Genomic DNA, 15,531 nt, shown 5'->3' on the forward strand with positions numbered 1-15,531 from the left:
CGGCGTATAAGACGACTCTCAAATACTACAGAAAAACCCTCGAAATCGTGGGTCGTCTTATACGATGAGTATAAAAAGGGAAACTTAATTTCTTGGATGAACATTTAGGTAGTTACAATACATTGTTATATAAGAAAATAGGCAGTGTTTATAAACAAATCAGATTAATTTTTTGTTACATAAATTTATTTAAAATATTATAATAGATGTAGGTCTTAAAAAACATAATAATTATTAACCTTGATTTTCATGTTAATTTTCATCAAAATTGGAGATGTTAATGTCAGCTCTTTGCTTTATGCAGACGATGTTATACTTCTAAATAAATCCGCAAGAAGTCTGCATGATTCCGTGACAAAGATAATGAAAATAAGCAGAAGCATTAAAAATGTCAACTGTGTTGTGAATGGAGAACCTGTGGAACAAGTAAAACATTCAGCTACTTAGGCACAATTTTTAGTTTTAGATGGTAAATTAAATATGGAAATAGAATCAACAAAGCTGGTATGGTAGAAAGTCAATTGAATAAATTCATATGGAATGAGAGAAATTAGTTGGAACACTAAATTAGCTGTATACAAGATAGTGTTCAAACCAGTTTTAACTTATGGATCTGAGAGCTGGGTCAGAAGTAAAACACTTGACCAAAGACTAGAGACCGCAGATATGAGAGTCCTGAGAAAGATTATAGGTGTGAACAGATGGCATCAGTGGCAATATCATATTAAAAATGAGGATATTAGGAAAGAACTTGACATTGTCAGCATCCAGGAATGCATTAGCAGAGCTAATCTCAGTTGGTTTGGTCACTTAAACAGAATGAGTGAGGAAAGATTAGCAAAACAAGTGGTCTCTGCCAGGTTGGCAGGAAAATGACCAAGATATAGGTGGATTGATATGGTAAAAAGGGCCTTAGATGATACAAATATAAGATCTGATAATGTTGGAGTCTTGACTAGTAACAGACTGATTTTTTAGGAAGTTAGTAATGTAAATTTTTCATGTAGTACTATCATATCCTGTATACCCCTTGAGGGTACATGCAGGAATTTGATGATGATAATTTTCTTCATCTGTTGAAAATAGTTCCTCAAATTCATTGTTTAAATGATAGTCATATGGATCCCAGTTCGAATCCAGTGAATTGATTTTGGTTTCATTGTCATCAGTGCCCCACAACAGTTCATCTTTTGTACCATCCATAAGATTAGAGATACCACACTTTTTGAATGATTTTTGTACAGTCTCTACTTTATTCCATGGTTTGATCACAAAATTGCACAACATATCAAGTGATGCAGCACACATAGATCCACCGTTTGTAAATGATTTTTCACCAGTCAATTATTCCAATCTTCTCGCATGTGATCTTTAAATGGTTTGTTCAAGCAGACATCTAGTGGTTGCAGTATAGAAGTTAAGCCACCTGGTATAACAGCAATTTTTGTGTTATTTTTTACTAGAAGACTTAATATTCTCATTCAAATGACTACAAAACATATCCCATATTAATAAACTGCATTTCTTCATTATACTTCCTGGTCGTGTGTTCCACACATTATTTATCCATAATTTCACACCATTTTTGTCCATCCATCCTTTTTCGTGAAAATGTACAAAAACACCTGAAGGAAATTTTATCTTAGGTTTTGTTTTATGTTTGAAGATGATCATTGGTCTTAACTTGGTTCCATCAGCCAAACATGACAACACAACCGTAAACCTTGTTTTTTCATTACCTCTACTTTGAACTAGCATACTCTTACTACCTTAAGGCTCCACTGTTTTATTGCTTATTGTATCAAAGCTCATTGGAGTTTCATCCATATTTCCAATATTTGACAATAGAAATTTATGTTCTTGTCTCAACTGAATAATAAATTTATGGAAACTGGTAAGTTTGTGATCAAGATCTGCTGGTAGTTTTTGAGCAATTTTCATTTTTTGTCGTATCACCAGATTTTGTCTGTTCATAAAATGATTACACCATCCTGAAGTAGCTTGAAATTCTATACTTTCATCTGGATTCAATCTTGACCTTTATTGCATATTCTCTAATCATATTTCTTGTAACAAGATAACCATTCTACCTTTGTTCGAATACCATTCTGCAACGTGATTTTCCAGTTGCGGCCATCTGGTGATCCCTGTTCTCATCGCACATTTTTTCTTTGACAATTTTTTTTTAAAATATCTTCTTTCTTTCTCCATTCTCTTACCATCTTCTCGGTTATGTCAAACTTTCTTGCAGCAGCAGAGTTATTAGTTTGCTTTGCCATTTCAATTACCCTTATTTTAAATCAAGTTTCATACTTTCTTCGTTTTGTTGCTGGTTCCATGATTTTAAATGATAATTGTTTTTTAATTTTTTTAAAAAAAATTAAATTTAAAAAAATGCAAAATTAATAATTCAAATTGGGACTAATCACTTTTAATTAGGGTAATTCGCATAAATACTAAGTCTATGCTATGCAAAAAAATAACGGATATAACAACAATACCTAACATTGCATTAATACAAGAAAGAAGAAATTGGGGAGGTCGTCTTATACAACTGACATAAGCTTAAAACCTAAAATTTAGGCCTCGTCTTATACGCCGATATACGGTAATTTTCATTTACAATAATCACACGTGAATGATTGATGACATATAGCATGTTAGTTCTGTTGGTGGACCAGAGATTAGATAAAGAGGGAACCCTGCTCTGGAAACAAACATGATCTTCTCTTGCCGCTTGAGGCCTCCATGAGATAAGACAGCTTTTGTCATTTCTGATTTCTCACTATTTTTCTGTTTTGAGAAAAAGGAAGAAACAAATAGTTCTTATTTCTGGAACAGTCTAGCTAAGGAAACCTTAGGTTTCAGAAAGAATGATTTAAATTGCAAATAAACATTTACAGAAGTTAATTCCCATTTTATTATGCAATATGGCTCAGTTTTTTATTTATTTATTTTTAGAGGAAATGCAGAAGCTTAAAAAACTGAATCCTAAACGAGTTGGTGCTAACTATGACTATAAAGTCTCTCCTTCTGATGACTGGCTGCCTTCATTTGGACGTGTCTGGAATTTCAAGAGGAGAAAGAATTCCAAGTATTTTTTTTATTTTTCCTATTAAAAATAATGAATTAATTATTCACTTAACTAATATAGTTGTTTTGGTCCATTTGAGTGATGTATTTATTTAGTCTAGTTTTTAACTTTTTTTTTTTTCGAGTCCTGAATTTTAAATCTTGAGATTTAAAATCTTGTATGAAATAAGAATTTGTTGATTATATATAGTAATTTAATGATAGTAAATAAAAATGAGATTTTTCCATCATCATTTATAAATGTAACATTAGGTGTTGATAATTATTCATAATAGTAGTTTACAGCATAAATGACACTAGAAGAACAAAATAATTTATTTGGTTGTTACAACTTTAATAAGATATACACCTCAATTAGATTGTTGCAGAAACAATTGAAATTGTAACTGAAAGGAACAAATGTCCTGCCGAACATCCTATAGGAGACTGAAAAGAATGACATTAATTCAAAAAAGTCAGGCCAGATATGGTCTTAGAAATGACTGTTTCCACATCTTAGGAAGATAAGGCAGCCATATATATATATATATATATATATATATATTGTGTAATTGATGTGTCTAAGAACAGAAATCAGTTGTTTGTCTATTTTCTGTAGTGAAAAGTATTTTTTGGCTGTTTAAATATGCTAAAAATGTATCTGATGTGTCTAGGCCATGAAACCCATAAGCAACACATTTATATAACATAGCCAGCTTGTCATACATGCTGGGTGTGCTATACAAATCTTAAACACTTGGTTTTTCAGAAATTCCATATAGAAAATAGTTGGGGCTGATAATAGTTACTTTGAAAGAATAAAAACAAAACAACGAGTGACTGAACGGTAGTACAAAAATATAAAAATGCAAATAGGAGCATATCAATAATTGAGGTAGAAAAAGTTATCAAAAGCCTGAAATGCAAGGTAGCTGGATTAGGTGATTTGATCAGAAATGCTCAGTTATGGAGATATAAAATTATGTAGTAGCTAAAATTCCAAAAGCCTGGCCAGAGGTTTGAATTCCAGATGATTGGATTAGAGCTTTCATAGTTATTATCTGTATACAGATGAATGAAGCTGAATGCAAGAATTACAGAGTAATGTCTCTAAGTGTTCCAGGTAAGTTTATGCAAGCATACTTGAAAAGAGGTTAAGAAAAATCATGGAAGAGAAACTTGAGAGCAAGCTGGATTCTGGTCAAATACACATTATCGAGATAAGATTTTCACTTTGTGACAAATAGTTGAGAAATCATGGGATTATAATAAGGATGTGTACTATCTGATCTATAGTATTATCTGGAAAAGGCATACCACAGGGTTCCCCAGAGAACAGGTTTTCAGAATGCTATGGTTATATGGGATAAAGAGAACATTATACAGAACAATTAGAACTGAAGGAAATATGGCAAGATAGTTTGATGTAAAATCAGATGTCTGAGAAGGATGCACACTATCTCTACTCTTTTCCATCATCTGTAAAAATTGCATTACGAAAGAAGATGGTATTATAAAACCTGATATTAGAATCAGAGATTTGTATGCGATTCAATATGAGTAGATTTTCTTCAATAATAGATAACCAGGTTTTAATTCGTATGTTTTTTATTTATACTAGATGTATTTCCTCAATATGTTTTGCTGTCTATATGGCTAACAACATCTTCAAGAGGTTGCTTAACATAAGTAAAAAAATAAATATTTTCCAGTGGCTGTTAATATCTATAAATTGAAAAGACCGGAATGATAGTTCAATCACGAGTATAATTATTATTATTACTACTACTACTTGACACCTCTTATTATTACGTGATACCTCCAGGGAGTCCAAAGACTCATCAAGAGAGGGCACCTACCCTACAACTCTCTGTCTCCACCACTCAATCCACCAACTGCAACTACACCAATGCCATCTACCACCATCACTAGTATTTCACAGACAATCACAAACATCCATGCCCATGGCGGGATTTGAACCCGTAGCCTTTTGACTCTAGATAGGATACGCTAACCACTCGGCCAACCAGGCCAGCATGCAGACTCTATATTGTGTAAACTCTGTATGTGGTTGCCGGCATAGAACAGGTCTTTAGCATTAAGCATAGTAATTAATGACTTCTAAATGTCATGAAGAATCATTCCTTGGCTTCTATTTAGTGAGCTTTTTTGAGTGAATCACCTTGGAGGACTCCTTGAACAACCTGTTGAAGTAATTCTCTTCTAAGCAGGACATACAGGATGCTTGAAAATTTACTGTGATGTTCTTTGAGGATGTGTGCTATGAGTCCACTTTTTTCTTCCTTTTGTTTTCAACGTCGCCTATATGTTCTTTCTGATGGATTTCGAAACTTCTCCCAGTTTGACCTACGTACGTTTTTCCACAAGCTGTTGACCAGTTTGACGGCTTTTCTGATTTTGACTGCTTTAAATATTTTGGCTATTTTTCTTGATGCATTGCCAATGTATGATACAGATACTGTGCCTTTGTAATTAATCTTTGAGTTATCATGAGAAAATAAAGGTTTCTCTAGTATCTTTAACTGCATTGTGAATGGAGAACCTGTTGAACAAGTAAAACATTTCAGCTACTTAGGCATGATATTTAGTGAAGATGGTAAATTAAATATGGAAATAGACAACAGAATCAACAAAGCTGGCATGTTAGGAAGTCAATCGAATACATTCATATGGAATAAGAGAGAAATTTGTTGGTACACTAAATTAGCTGTATACAAGACAGTGTTCAAACCATTCAAATTAAGTGGATATTGAATCCAACATTATTTCAAAGCCAAATAGAGAAACTACAAGAGTTTCATGCCGAATATAGAAACTATAAAAGTTTCGGTGGATCCAAGCATAAGCAAACCTTTCATGACATGGGCAACTCGTAGTAAAGGTGGAGTAAGAACTGATCACTATCCTTAGTATTTCCCATAATGTAAAACACATCTCCTAGTGGACATGTATGATGTTGTACATTATGGGGGGAGGGGGGGGAGTCACTACCCAGACTGGTTTCGACCTTTGTTGAAGTCTCATCAGTGAGAGCCAGACTCAGATGTAAATACTCAGGTTGAAGTGATGCAGAACTTCAACCTGAAAAAGTTGGTACATCTGTCATAAGCATCCATGTGAAATTGCAAGTCATTCTGTCAAGTAGTTTGTTTTATACAGCTGTCTGAAGCAAAAGTATTGCCTGTATCCCTTGAAATGGATAAAATTGAGTATTGTGCTGTTATAAAATTCTTTTTAAAGGAAGGTTTAACACCAAAAGAAATTCATTCAAAGTTCTTAAAAGTTTATGGGCACTCTTCTCCTTCATTTTCAACAATTAAAAAATTGGCTGCCGAGTTTAAACGTGGCTGTACCAGCCTTGAAGATGATCCATGTGAAGGACATCCAAAAAGTGTAACAAGACCAGAAATCATTGATCAAGATATGGTATTGGATGACTGGCGAGTCAAAGTGTGTGAAATTGCTTAGACTGTAGGCATTTCAAAAGAAAGTGTAGGATATATTTTGCATGAAGAATTGCAAATGAAAAAGCTTTGTGCAAGATGGGTGCCGTGCTTGCTCACAGCAGATCAAAAACGCACTCACATGAAAATCTCTGAACAGTGCTTGGAGTGTTTTTAACAAGAATGAAACTGATTTTGTGAGTCGATTTATTACTATGGGTGAAACTTGGATTCATCATAACATACCAGAATCCAAACAGCAGTAAAAAAACAGTGGACAGAAGCTGGTTGTTCAGTGCCAAAGAAGACAAATTCAGTTCCATCATCAAGAAAGGTCATGGCATTGGTGTTTTTGGATGCTAAAAGCATTTTGTTTATTAATTATCTTGAAAACGATAAAACAATCGGGGAATATTATTCCGATCTTTTAACCAGACTAGATGAAAAAAACGTGAGAAAATACCCAGTTTGCAGAAGAAAAAAAATCATCTTTCATCAGGACAATGCACCTGCCCACAAAAGTGTTTTGGCAATGGGAAAATTAAGGGATCTGCACTATGAATTGTTGGAACATTCACCCTGTTCCCCAGATTTGGCTCCCTCTGACTTCTGTCTCTTCCCAAAACTAAAACTCTTCCTCACTGGTCAGCATTTTTCTTCGAATCAAGAGGTGATTACAGCTGTAGAGGGGTATTTTGCAGATCTTACTGAGAACCACTACAGGGACGGGATAATGGCGATGTAACATCGCTGGAATAAATGTATTAGTCTTAAGGGAGATTATGTTGAAAAATCAAAATAATTTTGAAATTATAAATTCATTTTTTCATTGTTAGGCTGAGAACTTTTCAGACCACCGTCATATGTGTAACAATGATGACCTGTCCTATGCCATCAACCACATAGTTTACACAACAGTGCAGAGACTGCATGTAACGTGCCTAATAATACTCGTGATTGAACTGTCATTCCAGTCTTTTCAATTTATAGATATTAGCATCTATTGGAAAACAATTATTTTATTTTATTTTTTTTTTTTCACTTATGTTAAGCAACCTTCTGAAGATGTTGTTGACCATATAGACAGCGAAATATATGCAAATTAAAACCTGGTATCGATTATTGAAGAAAATTTACTCTTATTGAATCGCGTACAAATCTCCGCTTCTGATATCAGGTTTTATAATACCATCCTCTTTCATAATGCAATTTTCACAGATCTTGTCATATTTCCTTCAGTTCTAATTGTTCTGTATAATGTTCTCTTTATCCCATATAACCATAGCATTCTGAAAACCTGTTCTCTGGGAATCCTGTGGTATGCCTTTTCCAGATAATACTATAGATCAGATAGTACACATCCTTGTTATATTCCCATGATTTCTCAACTATTTGTCAGAGGAAATACATCTATTAAAAAGAAAAAAAAACATTCACAAATTAAAACCTGTTTATCTATGATTAGAATCAGAGATATCAAACTTAGCACTTTGCTTTATGCAAATTATTTACTCCTAAACAAATCCAGTGCAAGTCTCTAGGGATCTCTTACTAAATTGAATAACAGCCATGACAAATTTGGAATGAAAATCAGTGATAAAAGATCAAAACTATGAAAATAGGGGAGAATAGAAAACTTCAGTGGCATTCTCAATAGAGAACTTATAGAACAAGTAAAATATTTCAGTTACTTAGGCACAACTTTTAGCAAAGATGGCAAATTAAATATGGAAACACCAGAGTAAGCTTAGCTAATATGGTGGGAAGTCAGTTGAATACATTTAGATGGAATAAGACAGAGAGGTTAGCCAAAACACTATGGCAGTATATAAGGCAGTGTTCAAACCAGTTTTAAATTATGAATCTGAGAATTGGGTTAGAAATAAATTTAATCAAAGACTGGATATTGTATATGGGAGTTCTGAGAAACATTAGGAGAATAAATGAATGGAATCAATGACAGAATCATATTAAAAATGAGAACATTAGGAAAGAAGTTGTTGTTAGCATTCAGGAATATGTAAGCAGATCTAATCTCAGGTGGTATGTTCACTTAACAGAATGAGAGAAGAAAGGTTAGCAAAAACAAGTGTTTTTTGCAAGAATGATAGTAAAAAGACTGAGAGGAAGATCAAGATTTAGTTGGATTGACAAGGCAAGAAATGCTTTAGAAGACAGAAGTATCATCATCACATTCCTCACATGTACCCTCAAAGAGTGTACAGGATATTATGATAGTACTACATGAGGAACTGACATCATTGCCAACATCCTATCAAGGGTGTTAGCAATGATGTCAATTTTCCTCCAAGTCAATCTGTTATCTGTCAAGACTCCAACATTATCAGATCTTATATTTGTCTTCTAATACACTTTTTTACTCTATTGATCCATCTATATCATGGTCTAATTCTGGATCTTTTTCATGCCAATCTGGTAGAGAACACTAGTTGTTATTTTTCCTCTCCCATTCTGTTTAAGTGACCATACCACCTGAGATTAGCTCTGTTAATGCATTCCTGGATGGATACTGACAATGTCAAGTTCTTTCCTAATATCCTCATTTTATTTTTCTGGATATTTCCTAATATCCAGAATGCCATCTGTTCGTGCCCCTAATCTTTCTGAGGACTCTCATATCTGCAGTCTCTAGTCTTTGGTCAAGCGTTTTACTTCTGACCCAGCTCTCAGATCCATAAGTTAAAACTGGTTTGAACACTGTCTTGTATACAGCTAATTTAGTGTTTTGATTTCACTCTTATTCCATATTAATTTATTCAGTTGACTTCCTACCATACCAGCTTTGTTGATTCTGTTGTCTATTTCCATATTTAATTTACCATCTTAACTAAAAATTATGCCTAAGTGTATGCTGAAATGTTTCATTTGTTCTATAGGTTCTCCATTCACAATGCAGTTGATATTTTCAATGCTTCTGCCTATTTTCATTATCTTTGTCTGTTATTGCTGACCTTCATACCATATCTATTACAACAGTTATTCAATTCAGTCAGGGAATCTTGCAAACTTCTTGGGATTTATTTTGAAGTATAAATCATCCACATAAAGCAAAGAGCCAAGATTAACATATCCAATTTTGATATCAGACTTAATACCACTTTCCTTCATAATGTGACATCCATATAGATGATGAATAACAGAGAGGATAATGTGCATCCTTGTCTGACACCAGATTGAACATTAAACCATCTTCCTGTACTTCTGTTGGATCGTCCATCCTGTCTTTTGATCCGCCATCTTGTTTTAGCATTGTTCTTATTAAGGTTAATTAATTGTATGTTGATTACTAATCCAAATATAGGAGAATTTCTATTATACTGCGCCACCCTATATTCAGATTAGTCTATGCAAAATAGTGGAATCAAATATTAATTAACTTTAGCAGTCTAATTTTTATATATAGGCCGAATTTGACATCATTATTTAAGGTTCCCACTAGGTCCGATAATTTTATGAATGGTGCAGTGGAAAAGAATCAGGCTAACAACAAATTGAAATCAATAAAACAAAACATTTAATGCAGGGTTATATAATATATACCTAAGTTTCCTTTGGATACAAGATAATGCAAAATTAACTCTGTTCAACTACACATAACATTCACTTAACTTTTGGTATTAAACACTGAGCTTTTAAATCTAATTTCTCAATAATAAACAAAGATAGTTCTAAAGTTCAATATCACTGAAATTCACAGCAAATATTTTAACAGTTGTATTCTCTATCTATCCCTTAGTCAGAAATCACATGGTTCAATCAAGAGGTAGTTATCACTTTAAGGGGGAGAAGACTATTAATCTTCTAGCTTCGGCTAATTTCAGCATAAACACCACAGTTAATGTTAGGATTTAACAGGAGTTAATTCTTATAACTTCACTCTAAAATGCTATAAAGTACAACTGTTCTTACCGGAATAAATCCTTGCACATATTATTCACTGTGGCACACTTAAAACTTTAGTTAACTATCACACTGGAGCTACACATTTCAAAAGTAATCTTTTTTAAATTAACTTAATCTTTAATCTCAGCACATCACAAATGCAGACACACTTGCACTAGAAAATTCACTTATTCCTCATATACTGCTTTGCAATAGAATCAGCTTTCCACTAATCTTCCTTGAAAGCTCTGGAATTCAACATTAACTTCAGAATTCCATATCAGTATTCTGAGTTGTCAATTTACATCTCGATCCTTCGTAATCTGATTACAGCACTTAATTCTTTGTACTACAGATTATTTAATGTAAATCTCTTGTTATAAACTATTATTCATATAATTACCTTTGAGTTTTTTTTTTTTTTATTTAATCTAGGATATGTATTAATAATGAAAGGACTCTATAAAAATAACGTTCAGATTATTTTATTTATTCCTATATTAATAGTAGAAGAATTTGTGTTCATCATATTTAATTGTATATTATTTGAATTGAAAAATATCCTTTTATTTTATTTCTGTATGTAAAGGTATAATGTTATGTAATGCTTATGCTTATGTACTGCTCTAATTGTTGTCATGGAGATGGAGTTAAAAGTAGAAAGTGTGAGCGTGGTAGCGCGTGAGTTATGGACATGAGATGGAATTGATATGAGCTAGACGGTGAGAACAAGTTTTGGCGGGAAAAAGGAGTGAAGGTATATAAACAGAAAGCAAGAGTAAACAGGAGAGTGAGCACTAGAACTGGGGAACTAGGGACTGAGTACAGTTGGAGCACTCAGCACCTAGTTCCTCAGAAAAACTTGTTCTCACCGTCTAGCTCATATCAATTCCATCTCACGTCCATAACTCACGCGCTACCACGCGCTCACACTTTCTACTTTTAACTCCGTCTCCATGACAACAATTAGAGCAGTACATAAGCATTACCAGATTACATTATTGGTGGTTAAATAATTTAGCAATTCATTCTAATATTCTAACAGATTACATAAAACACTTATGAAAAATTGTTAATTTAACTACAAGTATTTTGCATTGACTTTCTTTCTCAAGTAAAATCGGTATATAAGAATTTTATACAAAATTCTTTCCATACAAGATTTTACACTTTTCTTATTCCTTGCCTCTTCTCTTCCATGTGAATTTATGCACATTTTTATGTTGGAACATTGTGTTAGTAATAACCAGTCCATGTCCTGAACAGAAATCCAACAGGTATTTGCCATTATTATTAGCTTTGCTCTTTTCTCCAGATTTTCCCAAAACATTTCTATATGTTTGATAATCATTTCCTACTCTGCTATTTAGATCCCCAACAAGGACCAGTTTTCATTTTCCATTGTGTCATTTGCTTTCTCTAAAGCCTCAAAAAAATTCCTCCACAGAAGGTTCTACCTTAGTAGAACCTTTTGTGGGGTCATAGGGACAGATAAGTCTCATTGTCCAGTTTCCCATTCTGATATTTGCCCACATCACTCTACTCGATATTGGTTGCCATTCAAGAAGATTAGCCTCGTATTTAGTGTTGAATACTATAGCTACTCCTTCTTTTCCTTGATTGTTATTGCCTGAATACAATATTTTATATTTATTGCTTAGAAAGATCTCACCAGTTTTTGCCTTTTTTGTTTCAGTCACCTGTATTATTGCTGATCTAGTACTTATTGAATTCCTTAGCTAGCTCCATTTCTTTGCCATTCAGGCTTGTTTTGTTGATAGTACCGATCTTGAACTCTGGCGATATTGAGTTGGGGTGTGTTTTAGGATTTGTTCCACTAGCTGACTTTTTGCTGTATGCCCTGGTTCCCTGGCAAAAACAATGGGGGCCTTGTATAACCCAGCGACCCCTCCCCAGCTGGCATGAAATTCTGTCATGTTGTACCATCATTTTATATTATAGTTTTAGCAAATAAGAGTAGAATTTTGTTGACTAAATCCCAGATTGTCAGCCCATCCTCATTTGTGTATCCAGGTAGATACCTAACAAGGTGCAACATGAGAAGGTGAGAATTAGTTCAGATGTCCTGGTCAGTTCTCTGCATTCCTTTAAAGGCTATGTGGAGGTCTCTTCTCAGTTATACAGCTTTGACCCTTAAGCTCCCCCAAGACAGAAATAAGGACTGATAATATAAATTATCAGCTTTAGAGGATATATTGCAAAGATGGCCAAAACAGCACATCAAATTACATGGTTGTTGAAAAACACATTTAAAGCAGGATTAGGGAAGTTACTTTAATAGGTATTAATAAATCTACATCTGGATTATTTCACACAAATCTGGTCACCTGGATTCCTTGGTGATGAAGAAGTGGTGGAGAGGATCCAGAGGTGAGTGACAAAAATTGTTGCTGGTCTGTGGAATGTTTCCTGTGAGGATAGATTGAAAGTCTGTGGGCTCCAAAAACTTGCAGATAGGCATAAGAGAAGAGATATACGATAGAAGCATATAAGTTATTACAAGGATTTTATGAGATTGATACTGATGATTTTTATCTGTACAGTGCAGAAAGGGAGAGAATGATGGATCATCCCTTGAAATTGTGTTGTTATTAGGACTAGATGTTTTGCTTGGAGGGTGGTGAATGTGTGGAATGCATTGCCAGAGGTGGTTGCAAGTGCTTTGTCCATGATTGATTTGAAGGAAAAGTATGATAGGTATTGTGTGAATAATGGTTAGTGTTATTGTAGGGTCTCCTGCAGTGAGTCTTCTAACTCCATGGAGACACTATTATAATAATAATGTTGAAGTGCTGACAAGTAATGGACCAATTTGGAGGAAAATTGTTGATAGGAGATTATTAGTAATGTAAACTTAGTTATGTAGTACTGTCATAGTAACCTGTACACTCATTGAGGGTACATATCAGGAAGTTGATGATGACAATCACTATTCTAGTTATTTCTCTTTAAAATGTTTTATAGATTTGTGTGTATATGAATTTAATAGATTCTTCATCCTTTCTGCATAGAGGCAGAAAGGATGGAAAGTTTTACCTTGTATATATTGCCATAATCTGTATGATAGCACAATATAATCTTAGTTGTCCTTGCACTAATGAATCCCAAACCTAGCCTACTTACCCATCACTGCACATATCAAATCTGCTCTGGTTAGATGAACCTTAATGAATTTCAAGATTTGTGATCTTGAGAAAAATTTATCTCAATTTTGATTTAAATGGGTATATATTACACACAGACTGATAAGTAAATAATTATTTATTGACATTTTGCTGGTATTATAACCAGCATCTTCAGAGCACAAAAAATAGTTGTCACAGTGCCTAAGACTACAACTTTCATTTGCAAATTTAGTCTAGGTTTGATTTAATATCACTTATGAAAGATTGTATACCAGTAGTAATGAAAAAAGTAAATGTTAAGTATTGTGGTCAGAACCTTTTCATGTATCCAATAAGAATGATAGTAGTAGTCTCTCATTGTGTACTAAACATACTATACCATTTAAATGCTTAATAACAATTGACATCAGTCTATTGGAATACTGTGCATTGTTTGTCGATTGAAGTGAATCAATTTAATCAGATTGATCAACAGTAATATGATTATTATAACAATTTTAGCATATATAATATGGTGATGGTGTTAGCTTCATTGTTTCCTGTGCAATATCTGAGGTCTTTTAACAAGATGTGGTGATATGAACCATTTGTATAAGCACTGTTTCAATAAAATACAACTGCATGTCTTAGTATTAATATATAAGAATGCTGATTTAGTCAGTTTGGGTTGTTTAAAATTACTTCAAGGGTAGCTAAGACAAAATTGCATGCAGCTTCTTAGACTCAAGTATTTATTTTTTAATAAAATTCGCTTGATCATTTTTTGAGCAATTATTTCAGTTTTTATTGGCCACCATTCATATTGTTTTGTTTTTATTTATGTGTATACTTATATGAACATGTTGCTCTCTAGCCTAATTTATTTTTGTAACCAAATAAATAATAATAGAACTCCAAGTGTTGATGTACGTTTTTTTATCATCAGAGTCCAGGCCAGTAGTTTTAACAGTTGACCAAATCAGTGTAGCATGCCATGTAGATTGTAGTGCAGCTCATTTCTTTGTATATATGTGTATACTCCATATGATGGCCTTAATGTGAAGGTCAGAATGTCAATTGATTATTTTGGTTTGATTATTTGATCAACTGATTATTTTGGTTTGTATTAAACTGAAGTTTTATTCTAATATGGTAGTTGCTTCCATAATTTTTATAATTAAATCTCATTAGTTATTTTAACCTTAATATGTTATAAATACGCTATGGCTTTTTTTTAACATATATTATGTTCATTTTCAGACACCAGTTCAGAAGGGAGCTGTGGAGATCAAAGAAAAAGAAATATGATAAATCTAACGTGTAAATAAATTAAACATGTAAATAAATATTGTAAGTGTATGAATAAATTATATTTATTATCTATCATATTGGTGTGATTCTTTTCCATAATGGAATCAGGATGTTTTTTAACATTGAAAGATGTAATTCATTTTGAACTTTTATTTATTTATTTTTTTAAAAAAGTCTCAACATTTATCTTATTCATGATTGTAGCATGCTAAAATAATTGTTCAGATTTATATGCATCATTAATAATAGAGTATATAGTAATAATAACAAATTCGCAAAATTTGTTCTTGACATGAGCATTTTCAGAAGCTTGGAACTGAAAAGTGATCGCTTCCTATTTTGATTTCTTTTGCAAATTTTCATTTGTGAATAATGAAAGCATTAAAAAAAAAAAGGATCATTTCAAAGTGAGTCTCAAACTTGTAGAAAGGCTTATGTGTTCATCATACATGTTGATTAATTTTTATAGTATATATTAGAACATAGACTGATAAGTAAATAATTATTTATTGACTTATCCATACAGTACCACAGGAAATACCATTGCTTTCACAATTCTGATTTTTGTTGCGAGGCTAATATCTTTATCTTTAAAGATCTTGCTTAAATTTGTCAATGCTTTCTTTCCGAGTAATAATCTTCTTCTAACTTCTTCA

At 33.0% G+C, this 15,531-nt stretch overlaps 1 protein-coding gene across 1 annotated transcript in view; it reads left to right on the top strand.

Annotated features, from left to right (window-relative positions):
* LOC150108244 (centrosomal AT-AC splicing factor-like) overlaps positions 1 to 14,921 on the top strand; it is a 107,789-nt gene extending 92,868 nt beyond the window's left edge. Inside the window, exons 8-9 of the mRNA XM_090415697.1 lie at positions 2,962 to 3,094; positions 14,825 to 14,921. Of these exons, the coding sequence (XP_090271823.1) occupies positions 2,962 to 3,094; positions 14,825 to 14,888 (197 nt within the window). The 3' untranslated portion in view covers positions 14,889 to 14,921. The remainder of the gene's footprint in view (positions 1 to 2,961; positions 3,095 to 14,824) is intronic.
* Positions 14,922 to 15,531: the final 610 nt, after the last annotated feature.

The sequence above is a fragment of the Typopeltis vanoorti genome, chromosome 3, assembly GCF_054136105.1.
Source record: "Typopeltis vanoorti isolate ZY-2024b chromosome 3, IOZ_Tvanoo_1.0, whole genome shotgun sequence".
Lineage (NCBI taxonomy): Eukaryota > Metazoa > Arthropoda > Arachnida > Uropygi > Thelyphonidae > Typopeltis > Typopeltis vanoorti.